Source organism: Scatophagus argus, chromosome 14 (genome assembly GCF_020382885.2).
Source record: "Scatophagus argus isolate fScaArg1 chromosome 14, fScaArg1.pri, whole genome shotgun sequence".
NCBI lineage: Eukaryota > Metazoa > Chordata > Actinopteri > Scatophagidae > Scatophagus > Scatophagus argus.
In genome coordinates, this window is record NC_058506.1 from 16,883,913 (window position 1) to 16,910,152 (window position 26,240).

A 26,240-nucleotide genomic window follows, 5' to 3' on the forward strand; every position below is an offset into this window, starting at 1 on the left:
GGAATGCCAACATAGCTTAAGTATGCTACAAAACAAAAACTGTATATGAACCAATTATTAGTTTTAAAGGGTAACTCCTGATTTTACACATCAAAGTCTGTATACAGGGAGTACTACTGCATATGTGAAAAGACGTTGTATGAAGCCTGTCGTGTCGTGGTTATCACATTCATAATGTAAAAGTTTTGTTCTCAGGATTGGTGTTTACGGTAGGCAAACTATTGTCACTTCTCTGCTTCCTTCAGCACTGTGCAGGAACAGACTGCTTTGGATTTGTTTTGTTACTGGAGCGTGACCTCGTTTTCTCTAACATGCAAATTTCCAGGATGAAACACTTGAACAGTGGCTGAGAGGTCTCTTCAATTTTCCTGCTCACTCTGTTTCACCTGCCTGATGTCTGCTGCTGCTTTATTTGAATTTGCATTTTATTTGAATTATGTCCTTCATTTTCTCTCACTCTGCCACCTTCCGTCTGCCTTTTTCACTTTGCTTTCTCTGTCTTCACCTCTTTTGATCCCTCTCTCATCCGTCCGTTCTTTCTCCCGTCTAGCTGGCCAATCCCCCAGCTGGAGCCCAGTCAGATCAGGCTGATAGTCTACCAGGACTGCGAGAGGCGCGGCAGAAATGTCCTCTTCGACTCCAATGCCAAGAAGAGGGGCACGGAGGAAACTCCCATCGCTGTGAGTCACGTGATTTTTTTTTTTTTGTGTGTGTGTGTTGTCATTTTGTTGTAATGTCAGTTTTGTCTGTCGCAGTAGCAACAGGTCCCATTTAAAAGTGAAACTTGAAAAGGTTGCCTTGATAGGAAATAAGATGTGAAAATACATTGCAGAACGTAGTCAAAGCAGCTACTTACCGCTTCCTCTTTCCTATCCTGCCTGTTTATTATAGTTTATATTGATTAGCTTTGTTCAGTCCCATGGGCCTTTTTTTTGTTCAATTCAATCCCAGTTGGCATCTAAAATCTCAAATTACGAGCATGAGCAAAGATATGAGATATGGACAGAGCGGTTGCAGAGACGTGCCATGCAGCAGACGCCACGTGACTGTTTGATGGCGTTCAGAGGGCACAAGCTGCACTTTATGATGGTTGTGCTGCAGACGCCTCACTGCCCCTCAGTGAACAGCGTCTGACTGAGGGATCAAACGTGGAAGGCAGAGAACGTGTCCTGTTTCGTTCTGTGCAAGTCCTATTTGTCGTGTTTGTTGTGTATTTACGTTTATTCAAATTTTATTTATTAATATAAAACTAGTAGTGTAGGGAATGATGAGATTTCTCTAAAACCGGACCAGTCACGTCTTAAGTTAATTTATTTTTGCTAAAACCTTCTAAAACTGAAGGTCCAGTCAACAAATGACACATCACTTTTTCAGTGAAACGCTGAAGCCAGATATCACCTTAACATTCTTACCTTTATATTAAACAGGTAGTCTGTGAGTGCATTTGTTATCACACCCATGTCAACCAGTAAAATATGATAATGTCATGTGTTGTACTACAGCGTAGAAGTCAGGGTGTGTGCTTTTAAACACACCAATTATGTCTTTTGACTACAAGCCTTGGGTGTACAGCCTCGCCCGTACTTCACCTGTCACCTGACTTTTTCTTTACCTGACAAACAGTGACGCACAGTCAAAGTCCTTTTTTCTTTTTTAATTTTTAATAACAGTCCTAATATTTTCATAATGCCGCTGTGCGTTCCTGTCTGACCCTAACCGGTTCGTTCTGGTGCGCTTATCTCTCCAATAATAATAGCCTCAGCTGACAGCCCATGTGTAAGCAGCATTCTTTCATCCTCACATGACAGCCGTGTCACTCGCTGTCTGTCGTTCTCCCTGTCGGTCTTTGCCCGGTCTCACCCTCTTTAAAAATTTCCTGTATCTTGCTTTTTCTTTTCCTGCTCTTTCTTTCCTCGCTCTGTCTTTCTGTGTCTGTAATGTCCTCATTACTGTCCTCTGCTTATTTAAGTTAATCTGGCCACCTTGGTCTTCCCTACATTATCTCTGTAATCTTTATTATCTGCCTTTTCTTTTGCTGCCTCTCTGTGCACTTTGTCTCCATCTATTCATTTCTGATCCTCTCTTTTACTTGTAAAATCTCTCTTCAGCTGTTCAGCTTTCTCTACCTCTCTTCTTACATCTCTCTACCTCATACTCTCCCTCTCTTTTTAGTTCCTTGTAGTTTCTTCAGCATTTCTCTCTACATCTGTCATGTCCTTTCCTCTCATCATACCTCTTCTGCCTCCCTCTCACTTTCCTGTTTTACCTGTCTTTGTGCTGCATCTTTCTCCACCGACCAGGTTCTCTCTCTCTCTCTCTGCTGCCTCACTTTCTCGTCTGTCTGTCCATCTGCCTCTTTATCGTGACCTTATCATCACACAGAAGCGCAGGGACTCCCGCTGTCTTATGACACCCTGACATTGAAAATTGTCTGTCTGCTTTCCAGCTCATACATGTGGGTTTGCTAAAGCCACACATTTGAACTGTCTCTCACACAGTGACATTTTTTTAAAGTTACCTTTTAAAAAAAACATGATCTAAAGAAATGCAGAAAGAGGAGTCAGTGCGGTTGCCTGGGTCAGTTTTAATAATTTGGTATGTTCTGCACTGTTAGCGCTTCGGCAGCCACTGTGTGACTTCTGTCACATGATGGCTGTTTTTTGTTGTCTTTTCCGTCAACTCAGAGGAATTTATTTTAGAGAGATCAACAGCAGGAACAAGCAAAGGACAGCGGGTCAGGCAGAATGAGGAATAGAGAAACAAGGGGTCATTAGAGATGCATGGGGTTGCTGAGAAAGAAGAGAATGAAGAAAAGATGGGGGTTGGTGGGCTGGGAGAGCATATAATGTAAGGAAAGCCAGAGCTGGAGAAGAAGACAAATCTTGTCCAGGAAAGAAACGGATGCATTAAGAGAGAAAAAGAAAGCTGCAGTAAATAGAGAGGGATGAAGTTGGAGTGGTGGTGAGGGAAAGAGAGGGAGGGAGGGAGGGGATGATTGCAGTGCAGCTCTATCACGAGTTCCCGAAAGAGTCATATGACTGGCAGTCACATGCTGCTGGCCTCTGTGTACACACCTCACATTGCACTGCAGCAGACACACACATACACACACACATGCACACACACACACGTACACACCCAAACACAGGCTCACTCAGTCAGTGTGGCTTTATTAACATGAGTACGTGTGTGTGTGTGTGTGTGTGTGTGTGTGAGCTTGTGCTGCAAAATGGCTCATATTAATGGCAGAGAATTAAATATAAGTCACATGTCTGCATGGTTTACTTTAAAAAGAACCGAATGAAGCAACAGCACTAATCCTTCCTCCTCTTGTTTTCCCCTTCATCTCCTCATCTCATTCCGTTTCTCTTTGTCTCCTTCGTGATTTTCCCTTTCTTTTACTCCTTCTTGTACATTGACAGGAACTGTGGATTCGAGTGAGGCATTACCAGAGCCTAGCTAAAGCACACACACACACCCACACCCACACACACACACCCTCCCCAATGCATTCCTCTTGAATGGTCTGCCAAGTTGAGAAGGCACATGACACAGACTGATTGAGTTCACATTGCTTTTAGTTTGCTGTTTACATGGGTGTCTCTGACTCAGGTTTCTATGGTTTGCGACCTGAACAATTCAACTTCTTTTTTTGTTTTTTTGATTAAGACGCTTACTTGATGCAGGCCGGTGACATTTTACTTTTTGGACTTGTTGAAATGTTGGCTCATCGGTGTGAAATTAAACATCAAATGTGACTTTTTATAGGTGAAGTGTGCTATCGGTTGGTTTCTCTCATCATGTTTGTGTTGGCAGAAGCTTTCATAACTGAAATCTGAAATAAACAAAAACAGAACCCAGCAATAAGGTCCCCTTGACTTTGTTATCTGTTCCCATGTGTATGGGCAGTTCCAACATAAATAGACCCAAAGCTCCAAAGAAGATAACACACAAATGTCTGCATCTGTAGTGGTGATTTCATGTGCTCTAAGTAGTGAAGGGTGGCTGTTGTTACATTAAATGTTGCACATTCGTTGTGTTGTTGGCTGAAAAGTAACAACCATAAATCTACTTTAAAAGTGCTCCGTCAGTTGTTTATGTTTTCGGAGGCTGCTTAAGTTTATGTCCTTAATAGCTGCAAACAGAGCAGTGAAAGTGGTATTTTTACATCAAGTCAAAGCTCAAAGGTCATACAGTTAGAATGAGGTTTGTAAGTAAATTTAGTGTATTGTGGTTTGCCATGTAACTTCTGCCTGTGTTTGTGGCATTTGGACTACAATATTCTGTTCTTTCTTTTGTCTCATAGAGCGCTGAGGGACAGGTGAAGGTGTTCGCGAAGTGCTGCCAGCTCCGTCCTACAGGAGGCAGCAGCAGTTCCCTGGACAGCTCCTCCTCCTGCACCTCCGAGACCAAGGAAACCAAGGAGCAGGGCCTGCGCTTCCAGGTAACACAAATCTGAGACTTGCATGAATATTGTGCGGATGGGCAACATTTTCCTCAGCTTAGGAGGGTAACACAAGTTCACTTTCAGCATTTTAGCATAGCGAGCTTCATACGCCTATGTAAAACAAACTGGGTATGAGTTAAGAGGCGGGCAGTTAAGGCCAGAGTGGCCGAAGACGTCATGTTTCTGCAAGTTTGTGTTCTACTTGTTCAACAGCTGTTTGGTAATATGATAATTGACCATACAGTCTCGGTTCTGCTGTACTGTCATCATTAACTTGAGTAAAATACCTCCTAAACTCTATTTCAGTATCTCCGTTGTGGTCTCTGCCTTGAAGTTAAGCTGCTGTCTACTGTCTGTGTGTGAGCATAACCCCAGCATTAAAACTTGGTGCTCCTCCTCTCCTCTCCAGGGTTCGAGGTGTTCATCCGACGTTGTAATGCTGGGGGAAATGATGTTTGGCTCCGTAGCTATGAGCTACAAAGGTTCAACGCTAAAAATCCACCAGATCAGGTAAGAAGAAAAGAGGGTCAATCATCAATGGCTTTTTTTTCTTCACAGCTGATACCTACTTGAAAACAAAACACATTCTTTGACAATTTAAAGCTTACTTTTAAAATAGTGAAAGTGAAGCATCAACCCTGGAAAAAGCAGAATGATAAAATTAGCTTTGACATTTTTTTAATGGCTTTCAGTCTCAGACTTTGGGATTATTATTATTTTTTTTTTTTTACGTTTGTTCAAATGTGAGGTAAAGTAGTGCAAGTGGAGGAAGAAGGGAAGGAGACAAGAGGAACAAGAAAGAAAAGGAAAAGTTGTGAATTGATGTAGAAGAAGAAAGGCAAATGAGGTTGGATGTGAAAGACTCACAAATGCACAAAAGCACACAAACTGAGCACACCTGCTGATGATCTTTGTCCCTGCGCTATCGTCATATCAGATCGCCGCCTCAGCTGATGCTGAGTAAGGTCTTCACCGCCAGGACGGGAAGCAGCGTGTACGGCAGCCTCAACACGTAAGCACGCGCATGCCTGTCTACACATACACACCCACTTCTCGCTCTGATTCCTATGGCAACTTCTTCCATGAGCCACTACGTGCTGTCCTCATCTCTTCTTTCTGTCTCCCTCCTCTCCATCTGTCCCAGCTATGCTCTATGTTCCTAATGTTTATGTCAAGCGGGGACGCTGTCTGTCTCTGTTTCTCAGCGTCTTTCAGTCTGTATTCAGTTTTATTTATTTTTTTCCCCCCAAATTTGCATACAGTATACATGCAGTATAATTGTTTTAAATTCATCCACACAAACCTAGCTTTTATTTCCATTTTTCTGTGTCATCTCCTGCAGGTTACAGGACAGCCTGGAGTTCATTGGACAGGACAGCAACACCCTAAGGCCTGATCAAAACACTGGGGCCAACAGTCTCTTAGGGAACATAGGTAACCACAGAATCCCCGTGTCACACCAAACCATCCTAAGCTTTCAGTGACACCTCGACTATTTCCTTTCATTTGTGGATGAAATATTTTTGTTTTGATCATAGCCAGGTCCTCGATGTAGTTACTTTCTTCTTGAAGGGACTTCCAGAGCATGTACAACTACTCATGTCTTATTTAGCTGCTTATGTTGCCTCAGTAACTGTCAGTGCTAAAAACTGCCTTCAAGAATAACCCCCAAGCAACTTAGTGGTGGAGTACTTTGAAGACTGTGTGACATATTGTTAGTCTTTACAGCTTAAGTGCAGCTTGAATTTCATCTGTTGTTCAGTTTACACAGTCGTAGGGCGTTGGTAGAAGTGTGAGGAAGCAGCTGATTCTGTTTCTCTCTTTCCGACCCTTTTAACATTCCTTTTTGAATACAAACCAGGCAGGATAGACTCTGCCAACAGCTCTGCTCCCCTGCACTAACCTCGAGAACAGTTGGAGGACTTTCAGACTGGCCCTGCAAACTTAAGTTTTCTCAGCAGCTTAGCAGAATCGACTGTTATCCAAAAAAACACTCAGCATATCTCAGCGTTTGACTCATTCCCCCGAAAGGAGAGAAGAATCTAAGGAACTGTTGGCAAATTCTATCCTTTTGTGAATTTTTTTTTCTGTTGTCCTCACAGAAAAGACAGTAATGATCAGCTTGCACACATCAAAGATGTAAAGTCTGTCTGAATTTGTTAGATAAAGCTGTGTTTTCTGTGAGTGAGACCAGCCTTGTTGTTTGTCTGACTGCCCTACCAGATGATGGTTATTATTTCAGACTAAAAAGCTCCTGTAACTCAGTTGTTTAAAATGATTGGACAACAGGAGGTGACGAGCTTTCCTCCTTACTCATTCACTAACCATGGTTCATGTTTTTGTCTCTCTTCCCTCTTCCTCCCTTTCTTCTTTTCCATGTTTTTTTTTTTCCTTTTGTGCTGCGCAGGATTTTCTCAGCTCTGCAGCCCTCGACGGGCCTTCTCTGAACAGGGCCCTCTGCGCCTCATCAAGAGCGCATCTTTCTTTTCAGGTTGGCGCTTAAAACTGGCCATGACTAATGTGTGCCAGTTGCATGCGTGTGTAGGCTGTAGTCGCGGTAGTGAGTGGTCGTACTGGCCGCGACTCTCGGCGGCTGCATGCCTGTGTGGTGATTCCTGCACTAGAAGTGGTAGCGGTAGGCATAGCATGCAATGTCACAGCACGTCTGCAAATAACCTGGGTCAGATAGATGCTGAATAAACAATTCCTCTTCAACAACAAGAGCATGTCTTCATTTAACTTGGCTCATTTGGGCAGGTGAGAACTTTTCGATTTAAGTCCAGGTTTCACACCTACTTTGAGACGTCCCCGCTAGGTTGACCTGGTTCACTTAAAATTGAAAGTGAATCTAAACAATAGTAAATCACAAGTAAAGCAACCTCACCCTTGGCCATGAAGTTTTCTCAAACAAGTCATTAAATGTACCTGCCGGTACTATCTGACCCAGGCCTGCAGGTGCATCACGCACGTAGAAATAGTATCCTTGGTTTCTCACTGGTGTTGGTGGCTGGAGTTTTAGTTTGAGTCTTTGCACCTCCTTCTTCTTCTCTTTGTGTTCTTCACTCACTTCCTTTTCTCTAACATGCCTTGTGACCGTGTTAGGTGGGCAATAAATGTAGACTTCATGCTTGTTTTAACCATCAACTGTGACAACATCCTCTCTATTCTGCCAGTATTCAGTGAGATGTTTTAAACTTTTCTTTTCTGTTTTTTTGAAACCTTTCATGATGCAGTGAAAATTGCCTGAGCATGCGTGTACACATTCAGTTGAAATCCTTGTTCATGTCCATACAGTTTCAGTGTTACACACAATCAGCTGTGGGCAGCTGAGTTGACAAGGGCACCTTGGCTATCGAAGCTGTTGAAGGAAATGTGAAAAGTTTCTTACTTTTCCACTTCCGTTTCAGTCACCGTCCCACTTCCTAGAATGCTATGCACAGTATGGCTGGGCACCGTGGGGAATCCTTGGAGTTCACAAGTGACGCACGTTAAAAATTCCACAGTATGGCCACCATTGCATTGCCCATGTGTCATCACTGTTAACAAATGAACTGAAATCTCTCCTGTTGAGCGTCAGCTCAGCTTGATGTGCCTTTACTAGACACGACGGTCCAAATAGCTAAGCAAAACGGAAGTGTTCAGCTGACAACTTTGACTGAGGGAGGCAGTCGAATAATGAAATGGAGTACAGTAAGCGCAAACTCCAATCATTCATTATATCAAGCTGATCAGAGAGCTCCTTCGTCGTCGGGAGTCTTCAGTGGTTATTCCTCCCTCCCCCTCTCCCCTGGGCTGTGCTGCCTACCCACAATCCTGTTTAGGGCACCCGTAAGTTGGCATGGCATGTAGCTCTGTGAGTTATGCAATGTTGGTATGGTTATAAATGTGCCTCACACGTGCACATGCACACACACACACACATACACACACAGGCATACATACATGCTTGGCAAAACAAAGCATCTGCTGTGAGGAGCATTGACATTTTTCCCTTTTTTTTGCCCCAAAGTGTCAACGAGAAGGACATTTGGGAACAAGCAGACAGGCTCAGTGACAATCCATATTGTGGAGTCTGTTGTAGAAGGTTACGTCAAAGCTGCAGATAGATAGAGAGTGAGGCACTGAGCGACAGCCTGCAACAACAGCAGTGCTTTTTCCTGTATTTTTTTTTTCCTTGTGACACTTCTGTTTTTTTTTTTTGTTTTTTTTGTGGCATTACAAAACAAAGGGTGCACTAACAGCATGCGTATCAATCAGCAGTAGCCATTTCACAATATAAATTAGCCCTGCTTGTGTTTGCAGCCTTTGTTGTGGTGGCCTTACATGTAGGACTTGTGTGGTTCTCAGCCTAACCAAAACCTAACCAAAACATTTTCAATCAAATCTTTACTGTGACACATGGTGATGAAGTCATTGGCCAGGCAATAGCAAGAAAATCTGTCGTTCCTTGTCCTTCCACAGTTGTATGCAGTAAAAAGAATGAGTCTAGTTCTTTGCGGACAAAATGAGTTTTTCCTCTACATGGATTCAAATGCGTTCAAAGTAATAGCCCCTCTTATATGAGTAGAAGAGCACTACACAGGACTCTGACTGTTGGTGATAAGAGCATCCTCAGCATGCCTGATGCTCCATTTTGCTGATTACATTTTCTGTTTCTCACCAGTTGTTTTGGTTTTTTTTTGTCACCCTCTCATTTCCCTCTTTGTACTTTTTGCTTTCCTTCTTTTTCTTCACTTAACTCACTTTTTTTTTCACCTTAAATTTCTTCTATCTGTTCTTTGATTCTTTGTCATCCCTTTCCTTCTCTCTTAACCCACCACTTCACTTTCTCTCTCCATCTCCCTCCTCTCTTCCTCCAGGCCACAGTCACCCCATGGACATGCCTGGTCGAGGGCTTTACGACGAGAGGGACAGCGGCATCGCCAGGTCAGGTAGGTTAATGAGACTAGGAGCCAAAGCCTGGATTGACCTACACTCCATACAGCTTTCAGCCCCACACCTGAGCTTTGAATCGGGCTCGCGTTTATTCTCATCAAGACCAAAGTGGTTAGAGGAACAGGGAAGATCAAGTGTTAAGACAGAAAATTAATGGACCATTACTATTCAGAGAGTTTCGTGTGTCCCCCCTTTCGCCTCAGACACATCACAGGCTCTCACAGAATTTCAGAATGATGCAGCTAATGAAGCACTTCCTGTGTCAAAATGGAAGGCCAGCTTCAACTGCACTGTTCAAGGTCAAGAGAGCGAACAGTTACGCAAGCCCTGGTTATTTTCACCGCCGGTGCTTCAGCTGCAACTTCACTAATGTGGTATGCGGACGTACATGCGCACAGTTTTCCATTCATTAAATGACCCGAACGTGCCTCCTCCACCCCAACATGATTGATTTTTGGTGAGTATTGAATGAAAGTATGAGAAAGGTGAGAGATGCAGGGTAAGAGAGACAACAATCCTCAACATTTCAAGTATTTTGACTTAAAACCATTAATAAAGAAGGTGATGCAGGGATGGAAGACCATGTGGCGCAGTTCAGAGGGCCTCTTAGGTCCGGAAAACCTTGCGCAATGGAAACTGACCCCTGCCCTCCCCCAGTGTTCTGCCCCCTACCCCCTCTATAAACACCAGCATGTCCAACTGGCATGACTGGTATGACCGGAATTGCGCTTTCTGTTCAAACCCGGGTCACATGCAGAGGATTAAATATAGCAGCTCTAAAAACCTGCTACTATTAAACGAGCTTCTAATTCGAGCCTCGTTCTCTCAGCTCCGCTCTCCGTCCACCTCCCCGCTGCGGTTGGACTGGAGAGCTCTTCATCGAACTCTGGCACACACACAAATGCATACATATCCCTCTGACACAAACCTCTCTTGTCTTAAACTATAGTTTAAACTATAGTTTATATAGTTCTGCGAGGTGCACAGCTCACTAGTGCTTTTTTCCTCTCTCAATCACTCAGCATGTGCTGTTTGTCTCTCTTTATCTCTTCTCACACACCCACATGATCACACACAATCTAAATGGTCCATGTGACCATTGATTAACCTTGTGACTAGGGCTTGTAAACTGTGTGTGTGTGTGTTTGTGTGTGTGTGTGGCTAGGTTGTCATTATCATGCCAGCCTGGTGTAAAGCCAGGTTATCCAGCAACTGCAGCATGTGACTTTTTTGAGGCTGTCTGGCATTAGGTTTCATATAAAAGCTATTCAGAAAACTGATTGTGTTTCACGTGTCAGTGTATTTTGTGTGCTGTGTTTATTTTAGTGTCTAAGTAAGAACAGTTATTGTCCCAGATTTCTTTCTAGCTCCGTGTGGTAGTGTGTGTGCGTGTGTCATTCAGAGTGAATAACCCTACGCACTTGCTGTCTGACTCACTCTTGTCCTTTCTCTCTTCTCCCTCGTAATTCCTCTCCTCCGTCCACCTCCAATCCCTCTGTCCCTTTAGCTTCTCTGAGCAGCCTGTTGATCACTCCCTTCCCGTCTCCTGGCTCCTCCCTGACCAGCAGCTGTGCTTCCAGCTACCAGCGCCGATGGCTCCGCAGCCAAACTACCAGCCTGGAAAACGGCGTCTTCCCCCGATGGTGAGATGCATACAGTCATACATGCGCAAACACCTGTGCATTTTGCATGTTCACATACATTTTACACCAGTTAACAGGCTTAACTTCTAGGAAACAAGTGTTTAAAATCCAGGCGCTTTTCTGCACAACTTTCCAAACACGCACTTAACATTTATTTTCCCAGTCACTTGAGAACCTTTTTGGAGAAATTTATCATTCCTGCTCGGGGCCTCTGACAGGCTTTTGTAAAGTTTATCCTGTGAGGACTTCCTCAGAATCCAGCAGGCCGCTGGGAAAATGACACACATTGCTGCTATGCACTTAAAACTGCACTCACGAACACACACAGACACACTCAGTGCTGTGGCTAGACGGGATGCTGTGTTGGCCTGACACTGTAAATGCAGCTGTCGGCCTCGGAGCTCTCTAATCTACTAGGCGCTTCAGTTCAACAATGCCAAAGGATCTTGTTTACCAGCTGCTGCAGTAAAAAAGGCAAGGATTAGGTATCTCCTGATATGTTTTCTTTGTTTAATAGATGTATCCAAATTTCTTTTTCTTCTTAACTGTTGAGTTGGGTACTTATTCACAATATTTACTTGTGATATCTAAGTGTTAGCTCATAGTATTAACCTGCTGCATATGTATAAGAAAGATGCTTGGCAAAAGAAGACCATAAACGATATTCTGACCAGTTCTGCCTGTGAGGTAATCTGTAAACTAAGATGCAGCTTTGTATCAGGCCTGCCTCTGTTATTGTAACTCCTCTGTACCCTGTCCCGATCAGGTCAGTGGAGGAGAGCTTCAACATGTCTGACGAAAGCGGCGGACCAAACCTTAGTGTGGCCCGGAAGAAGAAGATTGCGATCGGGGTCATCTTCATGCTGTCTCCCAACCCTGAGGAGAACAGTCGCTTCCAGGATTTCTTCTTCTCCCACTTTCCACTCTTTGAAAGCCACATGAACAAACTCAAGAGCGCCATTGAACAGGTGATTATCCTCCCTTGACTGAGATTATCGACTAACTTCATTTGTTTTTGATAAGAGTTGTACTTTTCTCTTCCTCTTTCGTGTGATGAAGGCTTGTTTGCTCTCGTGCTTTTTCTGCATTTGTGTTCTTGTTTGGCTCCTCGCTTGACACTGTTGAGACAAACTTGTCAGCACAATCCTTTTAGCAGTGATATATGAATAGTCCCAAATGCAAACCCTCCCACCCTTTGCTGTTGTAATGAGCAGAGTTGCTGTCAGATTGACTGGTCAATAGTCATACCTTTTATATCTGCGGTTCTGTTTACTGGTGTCTGTTGTTGGCACTGTCAAATCTCTGGATGGCTTCCAACTTTGCCCACCATCTTCCCTCCTGCCACCCCACTCCCTCTCTTGTCCCTGGCAAATTCCTTGCTCCACCTTTCCTGTAACTTTGTTTGTCAGTTTGAATGCCAAATATCTCAAAGCATATTTGTGTTGTGTCACACTCAAGGCCATGAAGATGAGTCGGCGGTCAGCTGATGCCAGCCAGAGGGCCTTGGCTTACAGCCGAATGGTGGACGGCCTCAACGAGTTCAGGTTGGGCAACAGCTCACATTCACTCATTATGACACAGACAGTAATCTGGTGTATTTTCGTGTGTGCCTTCTTTGCCTCATGAGCAAACTTGCAAACATGTCGTAAACATCTGATAACAGTAGACTTTTTAGAGTGTTTATCGCGTCCATGGGCAGCCGTCACTTTACAAATTCAGAATTTTAGAACAGATTATCCTGTAGTGTCACGTGGAGATTCACCTGTATAGCACAGATTTGAGCTACGTTTTCCATGGAGCCAAACACAATCCCAGTTTTTTTACTGCATGTTTATTAGCAAGCTCTCAAACACAAGCTTCTGCCAACATCATCGTTTGTTTCAGTTTCTATGTACTGTGGCCAAACACTTATTCTCCCCTGGGTACATAGCAAGGTGTCCACATCATGCAGACTCAGGGAGATGTGACATTTAAAATCTGTTTCCAGAAAACAGATACTGCTTGCTTGACACTATAGATCATTTATCTGCACCATAAAATCTGACACAGGAGCATGCTCTGCAGCATGTATTTTTCCTTCTGTGTATCAATGGTCGTGAGACATTTGTAAACTTTGTGGCTTACAGCATGCTGCACAGGGGAGGAATGAGGCAGAACAGATGCTGTAGAGTAAAGACGCAGCTGGTGTCACATCTTCCAAATAATTTCATCTTTAAAACATTTGTTTTTTACTTTTTCCAAAGTAGTATATTTGTGCTGAAACTACATGCAAACTCTGAAGTCCTCAAATAAAGTTCGCCCATATCTAAACTGCACCAACAGCAAACTCTTCGTGTTAAAGTAGGTCACCAAGTCCTCATCCTGTGTTACTCGTGTCAGGGCACTAACATTTGGCCAGCTTTAATGACCTGAGAAGTATTTTGCACATGCCTTTCATTCAAATCATGCTTTGTAAAGCTAGTGGGTGAGCAGCCATCATTTAGAGTTTCTTTTCCAAAAGTATATCAAGTAGGCAGTAAACAGCATTTTTGCTCTTAACACCTGACAATCACCAGCTGATGTTGCTTGCAGACAAAAGAAGCATCTTGTCTATATAGTTTAACAGAGAACATTTCGCGATCACACTGATACATAACTGCCATAAACACATCATTAAGTGCTTCTTTGTTTGAATGTTTAATTGAAACATTTGAATCAAATGCTGATTTGGAATAGCTGAAGCATTAAAGGTGCAGTTCTGACAGGTGACTTCTTACAGGTGACATTCTAACTGTAAGCACTGGTGGAAGAAGCTTTCAGAATTAAAAGTGGAGAGTATCCGTTTCTTCCTTTAGTTTATCAGAAAAAGTTTAATTCAGGTTCATCACTTTGGAGATATGTGGGTATGAAAAACTGTGATCTGATAAGTTAGTCGTAACTAAAGACAAACACAGTGGAGTAAAAGTACGATATTTCGTAGAAGTATAAAGTTTCTTAAAACGGAAATACTCAAGTACAGTACTTGAGAAAAGTACTTTACAGTCCGCCACTGACTGTCGGTGTGCATGCAGTGTGAGAAGGTGAATTTCTGGGATCTGAGGATAACAGGTGAGGTGGAGGGATTATGTAATTCTGTCCCAGTTACTGATGCCGTGTGCCGAAGTGTCGCAGCAATCAATAATTAATGAACACTCACTGTGGTTTATGTGTGAGGGTATAGTGTGGAGGTAACAGCCTCTGCCTCTACTCGTATGTTCCTTTTGTTTATTTAATTGATTGCTTTAAAAAAATAAATCATGAATATCATGCGCACCAGGCCGCCAAGCCCAGGAAGAGATGTTGAAATACGTTGTGTAAAAGAAAGGAGAAACACACTGTTCCCTACCTATCTTGAGCAAACCAAAGATGTGGCATTGTATCTGCAGTGCATGCTGGGAGTTCATGCTTTAAGGAAGCTTATGTGACCAAAATTTGAGAAACTACAAGTTAACGTCTCAACTCTGTAGCTCTAGCAGCATTTGATCATTATTAGCAATGATATGAAATCCAAATCCTGATTAGGTTCCAAAATTGCATTTCTGCGCCTGTGAGATATGCTTCTAAGTACTGTCTGACAGTGCTATATTCATACTCGTAAAACTTATTTTATGGTCTGTGTGTGGTGTGTGCATGCATGCTTGTCTCCACCACTACTTTCACTTGCAACACACACACACGCTGGCAGGCGGTTCCCCATCGGAGGTCCCCTCATTGCTGCAGTCATATGCCTGTTGGCGGACGGCCACAGCAACCCAAGCCTCCTGAGTGGCAACCCTATCTATCTCAGACACTGGCCACGGGCACCAGAATAGTAAATAATATGTGAGTGCCAGTAGGAGGAACGCTATTGCTCAGGACAAACAAAATATCTGTAAAATCTCACCTTCAGACCACAGCTAAATATATGTTTGGCCACCTTTGCCATTAAGGGGTTTTGACTTCATGGAACATTACAGAAAGAAAGTGGAAGAAATGCCTTTGCTTGTCACTGGCTTTGACATAGTTGGAGGGTGGGCACTCACAAATACCCATGCATGTGGACAAAGATAAGCAGCGCACTTTGCAGAGGCATGTGAACATAAAAGTGACACAAGACTGTATTGGGGTTATGTTGAGGTCTGCAGCCAGAGCACAAGCAGGAGTACTGAGAGACACAAAACCACCTAACGCGGCAGGCGTACGAGTCGAATTCCCATCCACCACGGCCACACGTACATAACATAAACTGCTCTTATCCTTCCCAGCATGCTGGTTTTTGAGAAAACAGTTGGTGGACTGTTTGAATCCGCCATCCCGCATTTTACCCGAAAGTGAGGTTGATTAGTAATTGGAACCACAGTACGTCAGTCATCATTAACTCTGGAGGGCCACATAAGTCGAAAGCCGAGAAAGCTGAGGTCAAGGAGTGTTTGAATCGCTGCCCTTCATAGTACGACTTTTCAACCTGACACATAGGTCACCTCGCAACCACACTTTTTCAAGTTCACCTGAACAGCTGCTACAGAGAAGATGAGTCTGGATTTCATGGCCGTCCAGCGCTGGCTCGTCATCAGATTTCTTCCTACTGAGGGTTCACCAGATGCAGCAGGGTCAAGTTGGGCTTGTAAAGGCCACGGATATGTGAACCCATTTCTAACACATGAATGAATAAAGCATTATTAGCTCATTTGATGCCGGTGTATAAATGACGGATCATCTCCGCGCTGCTGGCAGGAAGATGTAAAGAGAGTCTGAGACGTGTTTTGTGTGTGCTGAGTGACAGACATTCTGGTTTACCCTGTCGTGGCTACGCAGCACTGCATTTATGTTTCTCTTTAGTCTAGTTCTGTATGCTCTGGTGCACTTGTGGTGTCCTTGTTGAATGATTCGATGTGATTTATTTGAGTGAGAACGTGCCATTTTTGCTAGCCAGCCAATTAATCATTTTATCAAACTAAAGCTTTATTGCTTGTGACATAAAGCACTCAAGGCTGTAAAAACTGAGTTGTTTTGTTGACAGTCAGTCAGTCAGTTTTCATCCTTGTGCATTAACACCATAACTCCTCCCAACTGTCATTCTGTTGCTTATTAATATCGAGGGCAGGTTTAGGGTTACAACACAAAACTGTTAAGTAAGAACTGTGTTGCAGTGCCGTTAAATTTATTGGTTCTTCTTTTCTCGCCCAGTTTAGAACTTGTCATAAGCGTGTAAACAAAGATTACACACAGCCTTCCTCTTTTCCTTGAAAAATGCACTAACCTAAAATAGCTTGATTACAGGAATACTGAAGTTAGTGAAGGTCACTTTCACTGTGTGACACCTGTGCTTTGTGTCTTCATGCTGCCTGTCTGCATCTCCTCTGTCACTGGGTTTTTAACAGGAAAAAGAGGTTGTGAGTTTACTGAATAAATAACCTTAACCGCCCCGAGGTCTCCTGCTGTGTCCAATAAGACTAAATCAATGTTGTAAAACTGTTTGATGACGCTCTGTTATACTTTCAAATTCCTCCAGTTATACTACTGTATTTGCTGTGTCTGTTGAAGATTTTATAATGCATTCAGTTTCTTTGTTTGCGCGGAATGAGAGTAAGCCGATGAAACTTGCAGAAACGCCTCATCCCCTAATAAAAAGTGACAGCTGGTTTCTGATTATCCAGCAGCTGCGGTCCATATTTCAGCTCTGACTCAAAACCGCCCGATTCTCCACATTCCTCAGGCTGCAGAGATTCCCCTCTGCCCCTGTGTCAACGCTTGGCCCCCGGCCGAGACATGCTCACCCATACGCCCCGCGTTCCATGGAAACTCCAGTCCTTCTCAATGGACAAATGGCCCAAAGAGCCACATACAGATAGATATACCCCCAGGCACACACAAGTGCACTGTACAGAGAGAGAGACAGGGGTGTGTATGTGTGTGTGCACGTGTACAAGTTTGCTGGACTTACAAATGCGCACACACATCCAAGGGTCTCCCATGGCCTCAACGCAGACAGCAAAGCTCTGTGAACTGAAATCTCTTTTGTTTACCCCAAGAGACAATAACACCTCTGTTCTCTCTGTCTGTTTTCTCTCTCTTCCCCTCCTTCCCTTTCATTCGCTCTCTCCATGACCTTTCCCTCTTCCATCCCACCCTACCTCTCTGCACCTCACGTCCAGGATGACCATCTGCGACCTGTACACCATGCCCCGCGTGGCTGAGCCCGTCTGGTTGACCATGATGTCTGGAGCTTCGGAGAAGAACCAGCTCTGCGGTCACTTCATGAGGGAGCTCTCCCTGCTGATGGAGCAGGCCTCCAAGAACCAGTTGAGTGTGTGATTGTGCTCGCACCTGATCCGCCATCAGCCAGTCTTGCAGGAGCTTAAGCGCTTGTATCCCGAACAGGGATGTTGTCAGCATTTGTTGCGCTTGTGTCTTTTGCTTGCTTGCACTTTCTGGTTGAGCGTATCGACAGAGAAACACATGCAGGTTCACACACAGGCCATTCATTTCTGTCTCCCACATTCTGATGTCTGTCTCTCCATTTTTTTTACACTTACAAGCACACAGACTGCGAATGTTTCACCCTCCTTTACATTTATTTGTCTGCCTTAGAGGGAGCTGTGAATGAGAGGATCCCCGGCAGTCTCGAATTGCTTATTGTTGCCGGTACAAAGCCATGCCAAACCACTGCTGATTGTACATTTATGAATTGGTAGCAAGGCTTTTTATTGAACATTGCACCCGTATTCAGCACAGTTCATTAAGTAGCATTCAGTATAGTGAACTGAATTCTTAGATCGAGTTGGTCTTAAAGGGCTGGAATGATTGCCAGCAATTTCTTAAAGATATGTGTGTTTTTCCTCATCTTGTTTGCTGAGTCATAGAAAATAAGCTTATATTCCCTTTAGGAAAGCTGCAAGTAACGATTTTTCATCAGCTGTTTTTTTTTATATATATATTATTAACCGATACATCATTTATTCTAAGCCCCTTAAGAAGCTCCCAGAGCCCAAAGAAATGTCTTTTAACTTTCTTTTTTGTCTGAAATGCATTCAGTATAGTCAGTTTTAGTGTCCACAGTACTTCACTTGTGTTGTGCTGCGTGGACAACCTTTGTACACTGTACAAAAGCAATAATCCTGTATTAGACAAACATAAAACGTAAAAGCCTGGCAGTGCAGGATGAGGATAAGATTGAGTAAGTGTTTACCAGTGTTAACTAAAATATTAAACACAACAGTGCAGGATAAAACAATCAGTGATTAACATCTGAGCACAGCAACGGTCAAGTCATGGTGCCTCCCCACACTGTTTGATTGGAAATATTACAGTAGTACACTATCAGAAACAGAGTATATTTTAGAACATCCGCACTATACTACTTGAACAAGTGTAGTTTCACATGTTCCCTAAATTCCTGCAGAGCCTTTCATTGTTGACCATGAATAGAAACTGGGTCTCCAAGGCAACCATTGCTATTGCTCTGTCGGCACTGTTTCTCACTTAAAGTCATTATTTCCACCAGCACTGGTTAGGATGACTACCACTCAGCTTCGTGATGTTGACTCGCAGATGAAGCATTGCGTCCTCCGTGCGGCCGCTGAACTTGACTGTATCATGTCACTTCCTCCCTGAGGCTTCTCCTCAGTATTCCCATGACTGATGGTTTTGATGACTGCCGCACTCACATCTGTGTTCCGACACGTGACTGAACTTGACCACCATGAGTGTTGAGTCATGAGACAGGAAGGGAAGTAGACGCTTGTGGTCAGAACTGAGAAGTGAATCATGCTAATAGAATTTGTGTGTGTGTGTGTGTGTGTGAAACAATGGATCTGTGTATATATATATGTCGAGTTTAGCAAGAAAACATCTGACCAAAGTTTCTGGTCAGTGAGAAAACTTCTGACTTGAGAAAACTAGGTCAGGAGGGAAAACATAATTTCTGAGTGCACCCAGTTAGGAAGTAAATGTTTAAATGGTTCTCCTGTGCTCTCTTTGCTGACAAACTTGTGTCTGATCTTCCAGATTCCTCCCCGCGTTATTGACGGCCGTCCTTACCAATCATCTGGCCTGGGTGCCCACTGTCATGCCCAATGGGCAGCCCCCAATCAAGATCTTCCTCGAGAAACACTCCTCCAAGAGCGTCGATATGCTGGCAAAGACGCACCCTTACAACCCACTCTGGGCACAGCTAGGTGAGGGGTTGAAACACAAACACACACACACACACACACACAGGGTGAGTTGAACATACATTTGTCCAGGGAATCAAAACATCTGTGTCTGGTCTTCGTCTTGGCTGAAGCTTGAAAGCATCCTAACTTGTCATTACAGCATGGAGATATGTGATGCTGCTCTGTTAAGCCTTCAGCCTGTATGCAGCTATTTGTGTCAGTGTCACAGGTGCAGTGCAGTTCCTGTAGTGAAGTTTAAATCATCCCTGTAGCAGCATTTCACACAAATGTAGAGACCTCATGTTTGATAAACATGCAATTTTCAAAAGAAGATGTAATAAGCCTGCAGATGCAGGCTTGGATTATGATTGAATGCTTTCCCCCATGTAACGGTGTCCTGTTAATGTACAGACATCTTAAAGAGCATGCTCAGGAGTTCACACTTTCACCTCAAGTGACACAGTAGACATGTAGAAAGTGAGTTTATAGTGACACCTAGTGATCGTGTCTGAAAACTGCATGCGATAGCAGCTGCTTGCACACCTCAATCTCTCCTCGACAAAGGATTACCTCTATGTTATATTAAGAAGAACAGTGTATGTTAATATTTTAAACATACGATTTTTAGTTTGATAAACTTTGTACCATGCATTATTTCTGTCTTAGCTGACATAACAAAAATATGAAACTTGGCAAACAGCAAAGTTTTACTCTGTACAATTTACTTTTATGCTAATGTTTTGCTGTTTTCTTTTCTGTCACTGTGTGTAGGTGACCTGTACGGCTCCATTGGGTCACCAGTACGGCTGTCGAGGACAGTGGTAGTCGGTCGCAGACAGGAACTGGTCCAGAGACTACTCTACGTCCTCACCTACTTCATTCGCTGCTCCGAGCTGCTGGAGACCCACATGCTGGACAGTGCTGAGGATGAGGCCATTGTGATGCCAGGCTCCCTCATCACCACCTCTCTAAGGAAAGGAGAGGTGGAGGAGTCGGACTATGTGCTGGTTACCGTCCATAAGCCCAGCGGGGACTATTTGTCCCAAGGCGCCCAGAGCCAACAGATCGAGGCAGAGGACAGCAGCTACCGTTCAGACAACAGCCTCCAGAGCAGCACCTACACAGACACTGAGGTGGAGCATGGCACCGTGGACACACCCAAGGAGGAAGATGAGGATGAGGAAGACGAGGAGGACAGCAGTGAAAGTCAAGGGTCAAGGAGCAGCGTGCTTCAGACGGAGCACAGCCAATGTAACAACCCCATTATCAGAACTACAGAAGCAGCTGAACCAGGGGAGCTGCACAGAGAGTCAAGCAGCCCACTGGCCTCAGAGGCCAGACTGGAGACGGTGCTGCGTGTCGGCTCGGCCTCCCCCGGGGAGCAGCTCTGTGTGCTGAATACAGAGACCAATAGTGAACTGAAACTTATTGTCCCATCCCTATCCGCAACCACCAGTCCACCCCCAACTCCTGTCACCACAGAGGGTAAAAACCCTGGGGCAGAGCCTGGGATGGATGCAGGCATGGGGAACCAACCTACCAGAGTGCTTGCTTCTCGGCCTTTGGGCATGTCTTTAGAGAAGAAGCCCCCAGATAAGAGTGTGGCTGCTGCAGTGCCAGTGCCAGTGATGGTAGGAAACGCAGTGACGGGGTCCATGGCTTTGACTCTATCAGAGGAGGACGAGCCGACAACAAAAGTCACTTTCCTCATTGGAGACTCCATGTCTCCTGAGTCGGACACAGAGAGCCGCAGAAAGAAGGTGGAGGAGGAAATCAAAAGGCACAAGAAACACCTCAAAGATCATCTGCTGCAACAGCAGCAGCTTCATCAAGGGCAGTGTTATCAACAGCAACCGCAGCAGCTGCAGAGAGGAACGGATTCAGTGACCAGCAGCAATTGTGCACCAGAGGACCAAACCAAACAGACCAAGGCGGCTCCAGTCCTGCAGCGGGTATCCAGTAAGATGCCCCAGTGGAGCCCAAACTGTATGGACGATTTTGATGAGTATTTCAGCCTGGAGAACCCTGTGGAGACTAGGACTATAGACTATGTGGCCAAACGACAGGAGCCAGGCACCACAGACAGTATGCTCAAAGACTTGTTGGACCCCTCGGGAGTGTCTCGGCCTGGTGACCCTGGGGGTCACAGATGTCAGGGGGCAGGCATCAGTCAGGGTTTGGGACTCTGTTTAGGTTCAGGTAATGCAGAGGTAGTGTGCAGCAGGAAGGAGGCGTTGGATGTCCAGAGGAGGTGCAGGTGTGGGTCTACAGATTCATCCGATAACTGCTGCTGCAGGGGCTGTTCTGCTGAGCAGGACAAGGCCCTGCTGTTGTCAATCCCCGTCCCGCACGATGTAAGCAGTAACAGCAAAGTGGACCAAAAACACAAAGCAGTGCCCTTAAATGACTGGGAGATACCACGCAACGAGAGCTCAGACAGCGCGCTGGGGGACAGTGAGAGCGAGGAGACGGAGGACTGGCAGGAGGAAGTGCTGGTGGCCTTCCCAGGGTGAGTGGAGGACTTGTACCTTCATTCTTTCATTCATTCATAAACAAACCGTGTGCTCTTGTATGAAGTGCTTTGAATGTAACTAATATAATAACACTCATCATGTGAAAACAAAACAAAGCAAAAAAGCTGTTGTGTTGTTTGTTTAATTTATAGGTCAAAGTTGGTGGAGAACTACTCGAAGCCAACCATCGCCAATTTTGGCCGGTCTCTGTTTGGAGGCTACTGCCCCACCTACGTGCCAGACTTTGTACTGCACGGGATGCCCAGCGACGAAAAACTCCGGCAGAGCCTCATGTCCGAATTAACCCACGCTGTTCAGGTAAAGGATTGGCGTGCTGAGAGCTGTTCTTTATCGCAGTGTGCATTTCTTTTGCCAGTACCATTGAAAGTAGATTGATAATTGTGAATCATTGGGCAGCCCCATTTCAGTTGTTTCAAACATGTTTCAATACAAAAGAATGATTTCTGTGACTGCTAATTAGGAGTGGACATTTATCGTTTGTTTAGGTGTTTTAGGCATGCGTTAACGTGCGACGAATCCCCGTTTTCCCTTCGGTTTCAATGACTGTTCTTGTCCTCTGCAGCATCCAGTTTTGGATGAGCCCATAGCAGAGGCTGTCTGCATTATAGCAGACACAGACAAGTGGACGGTGCAGGTGGCCAGCAGTCAGAGACGAGCCACAGATGTCAACAAGCTGGGGAAGGAAGTCCTGGTGTCCAGCCTGGTGTCCAGCTTATTACAGTCCACTCACCAGCTCTACAAACTCAACCTCTCGCCCAACTTTGTATGTTACCCCTTTCAGTCTGTCTGCTATTATGTTGGAAGAGGATCAAAGATGCTGTTTTTGTCACTGATACAGTCATCACTCTGATTCATGAGCTTTACCAACCATGTTTCTGTCTCTTTCCTCACTTCCTTAGTGTATAATGCACCTTGAGGACCGCCTGCAGGAAATCTACTTTAAGAGTAAGATGCTTGCTGAGTACTTGAAGGGCCAGACAAGAGTCCATGTGAAAGAACTGGGCATGGTCTTAGGGTAAGCAGTTCACCATTTTGATTTTGTTATTAAAGGTGCCCATATGGACATGCATATGCACATGTGTTGAATAACAAGTCCAGCCAGTTGTTTCACAGTATTCCACTGATCAACAGGTGGCAGTAATCCTCCAAGGTACTCAGTGATGTGTAGGTCGGCTTTGCAAATGTTTTCCGAGGAAGGAAATGCTTTCAACGAATTGGTTCGACCAGATCTGTTCAATGTAAACGTAACCTTGGTTCCTTCACAAGGAACTTAAATGGCCTTATTGCAGGCCAACTTTGGGGTGTACTGTTGTAGACCAAGTAGAAGCTGAGCTAGCATTATAGATAAGAATCAACCGGTGTATGTTAGTTCTTGTGCAATTCAAGAAACAACTAATGTATAATTTTAGCTAAACGTTGATATCCTCAAAAGAGTCGGATCTTTAAAATCACAATGTTGAAAGAAAAACGATTTGATCATATCCTGATCTTTGCTCTGCTATCTTTACAGAATCGAGTCCAGCGACCTTCCCCTGTTGGCCGCAGTGGCCAGCACTCACTCCCCCTATGTGGCCCAGATCCTGCTATGAGACTGTAATGGCACAGAGGTCCCAAGCAAGCGATCTGCCTGAGGAAACCAGTCAGACCTTGGTGGCGCCACTCTGGCCCCATAAACGCCCGTCCATGCTCCGCAGCTGACGCCCCTCCCCTGACATGGTTCCCTGACCCGTATGCCCAGGCTAAGTGGGATGTTTTCTCTGAGGCAGCACCTCCCGTCGTCACCACTGCTGCTGAATTTGTTGCAATGGCGATATTGCACCACAGGGGGGGACTAGAGTCCCACAGATGCAGCAAGGCTCTGCAGGCGACTGAAGAATCAATGACCTTCTCCTGTCGTTTGAATGTTTCCTTTTAAAACATGACTCTTTTATTTTTGGACACAAAAGCCAAAGACTTTATTAATTTTTCCAGTTGAGAATGAAACATTAAGATATCTACAATATAACAGCAATGGATTTTGTTTCTTCTTAGTGCTTTTTTTTTTTTTCTATACAATCTTAAACCCGGTCGTACGAAGTGACGGACTACAATTTTAAAAGGAAACAGATGGACATTTTTAAGTATTACTTTGAGGTAAATATCACTGAGAACAGTATCAATCTCATGCCAATAATGTCATTTTGTTTATCTTCATGTATTTGTTTACAAGCCAAATTTCCCAGAGATATCTATAAATGACAACTTTTTTTTTCATTTTTAATTTTTTTTCTTTTTGTTTTTTTTTTGCAAATTGTAACGCACACCTGACTTAAAAAGCCTACTTTCTGGCCACGTGGGGGTAATCGATGCTCTCTGTGATTTTTTTTTTTTTTTTTTTTGGTTTTACGTACTGGTTTATAAATGGCTAAACGTGGCTTTGACATTCTTATCATAGGCACAGCACTACCTCAGATCTTCGTATGGGCAGTAGATGACGTTCACATTTACACTCACCCCATAGAAAACCCTGAGGTATACTTTGTAAGCTATTTTAATCAGAGGAATGTCAGTGTCAACTGTGTGCAGACTCTATGCTGTGTTCTTTAAAAAAAAAAAAGAAAAAAAAAAGGGAAGGTCGTTAATTTTTTCAGGATGATCGTTACACATAAAAATGAAAGGAAAAATTTTTTTTTTTTTGCTTCAGAATGTGACTTAGGAGGAGAAAGGGTCCCTTTTTACTGTGGAAAAGCTCAAATGTGCATCATCTGCGTATATTTTCAAAACAGAATGCTGAAATATTTTCACACTTTTATAGCTTCCCCACGTTTATATGATGTTTACGGCTTCGATGTTTGCTGCAGAGAGAGACGAGTAGAGGAGCACGCAGTAGGCCTTACAGTAGATTCAAATGTGCATCAGTTAACACTATTTTCAGACATGTTTCTGTGGAAATTATACTAATGAAAACACACAAAATACAAAACTATAGTAGCACCATTTTTTTTTCTCTCTTTCATATTTTTATTGATTTTCCATGACATGAACAGACAAATTGCTTTTGGTTGCTTTCTCATATAACCAGGGTGCGATTTGCAGCGCGTGAAAGGGAGCTTGAGTTGCTTCCACAGCTTCAGTTTTTGGATTCTGTCCTGGGCTTCAGCAGGGACAGTCGGGACGTAATTTGATTGTTCTCGTGATTATCAGTTGACAGCGTTGGAAATTAATCTGTATTTTCTTTCAGTTTGAGTGTACATGAAATAGGGTTAGCTAAAAAAACAAAAAAATATTCTCCTTCGACTGACTGCATTATGTAGAATGACCACAGTCAAAAGCAGATAGGAACTTCTGTGTTTTGAATGTACACGCACATCCATGCAGTACTTAACAACAGTACTGTGCTTTTAGCCCAGCAAATTTGCCTTGATGGCAAAAGAAATGCGGGCAAAGGGACAAAGTTTGATTCAGCCAGCGGCCAGCTCAATAACAACTCACCAGGGTGGTTTCTGGAAAGTAATTTGCCCGAATGCCTAAAGATCTTAAAGATTGGAACACGTCTCAGGCCTCTCAAACACTGTGTGTAACAGAGCTTGTTGTTGTGCTTTAGGAAATATGTTGAACTTTACAGTGAGAGTGACTCGCATTGTGAGAAAAACTGTACCCCGCCCCCAACCCCCAACCAGAACAATGTTTATTTCTTTCTGTATACTCAAATCGCACCCTGTATATGATCCAAGTCTTAATGGAGAGCATGAATGCATCACAGAGTTCTGGAGAGCTCATTTTGCTGGTAAAATTGATGTATAAATATATATATATATACATATATATATATATATAGAGAGAGAGAGAGAGATGTATCTTTCTATATATATGCATACTTGTTACTGTATTAAAGATGCTCCGCTGTATCAGCCTACATTTTGTACAAGCCAGCCATTATGTTGAAAAGGTATGAATTTATATCTGCTTTTCCCTCTTTGTATATAAATAAATTATTTAGTTGCCCACGGTATGTGTAACGGTTCACATAAACTGTACATACTCAGTTTATTTCCATGTATTTGTACAGAATGTCTTTTAAGAATTGTCTCCTCAAATTATTTTTTTTTTCCCAATTTTATGGGAATGTTGTGCAATAAAGATGCCGACCTTAAGAATTTATGTGTCTCTGGGAATGTTTTCTGTCGCAGAGTCAAATGTGGAAATGTGGAAAGAAAAAAAATAATAATTCTGGAAATGTTAAATATTGGATGTAAGAATATAAAATAGTTTCGCCAGCACTGAAAACCGGAGATCCAAGATCTATAATTCAAATCCGCTGATACGACAGAAGGAATGTCGACTACTAAGAACGTGTGATCCCATATTCTGATTTATTCTTGTTTATTCTTTTGACATCTCATCTACAGCAACATTATATAAATGTAACATGGGTAGGCACTGGTTTTAAATTTGCTGGTAATCCCATTTGGGAAGTCTTACTTTTCTTTCCCTCTAAAATGCATCACACATCAAAAACAGAATAGTTTATCCATCGTCCACTCCGTTT

The 26,240-nt window shown here is 43.6% G+C and overlaps 1 protein-coding gene across 4 annotated transcripts in view; it reads left to right on the forward strand.

The window, feature by feature from the left end:
- The window catches only part of fnip1 (folliculin interacting protein 1), a 37,997-nt gene extending 12,147 nt beyond the window's left edge, over positions 1 to 25,850 (forward strand). For 2 of the 4 annotated variants that reach the window (XM_046409896.1, XM_046409897.1), the window contains exons 2-18: positions 551 to 680; positions 4,307 to 4,444; positions 4,857 to 4,957; positions 5,385 to 5,459; positions 5,790 to 5,881; positions 6,855 to 6,938; positions 9,307 to 9,378; positions 10,890 to 11,025; positions 11,792 to 11,993; positions 12,484 to 12,569; positions 17,178 to 17,324; positions 19,030 to 19,199; positions 19,950 to 21,687; positions 21,844 to 22,009; positions 22,275 to 22,475; positions 22,612 to 22,727; positions 23,223 to 25,850. In XM_046409896.1, the coding sequence (XP_046265852.1) occupies positions 551 to 680; positions 4,307 to 4,444; positions 4,857 to 4,957; positions 5,385 to 5,459; positions 5,790 to 5,881; positions 6,855 to 6,938; positions 9,307 to 9,378; positions 10,890 to 11,025; positions 11,792 to 11,993; positions 12,484 to 12,569; positions 17,178 to 17,324; positions 19,030 to 19,199; positions 19,950 to 21,687; positions 21,844 to 22,009; positions 22,275 to 22,475; positions 22,612 to 22,727; positions 23,223 to 23,301 (3,733 nt within the window). In that variant the 3' untranslated portion in view covers positions 23,302 to 25,850. Of the gene's footprint in view, positions 1 to 550; positions 681 to 4,306; positions 4,445 to 4,856; positions 4,958 to 5,384; positions 5,460 to 5,789; positions 5,882 to 6,854; positions 6,939 to 7,788; positions 8,276 to 9,306; positions 9,379 to 10,889; positions 11,026 to 11,791; positions 11,994 to 12,483; positions 12,570 to 17,177; positions 17,325 to 19,029; positions 19,200 to 19,949; positions 21,688 to 21,843; positions 22,010 to 22,274; positions 22,476 to 22,611; positions 22,728 to 23,222 lie in introns of those variants that run through there. The other 2 variants (XM_046409898.1, XM_046409899.1) reach the window with 2 other exon arrangements.
- Positions 25,851 to 26,240: the final 390 nt, after the last annotated feature.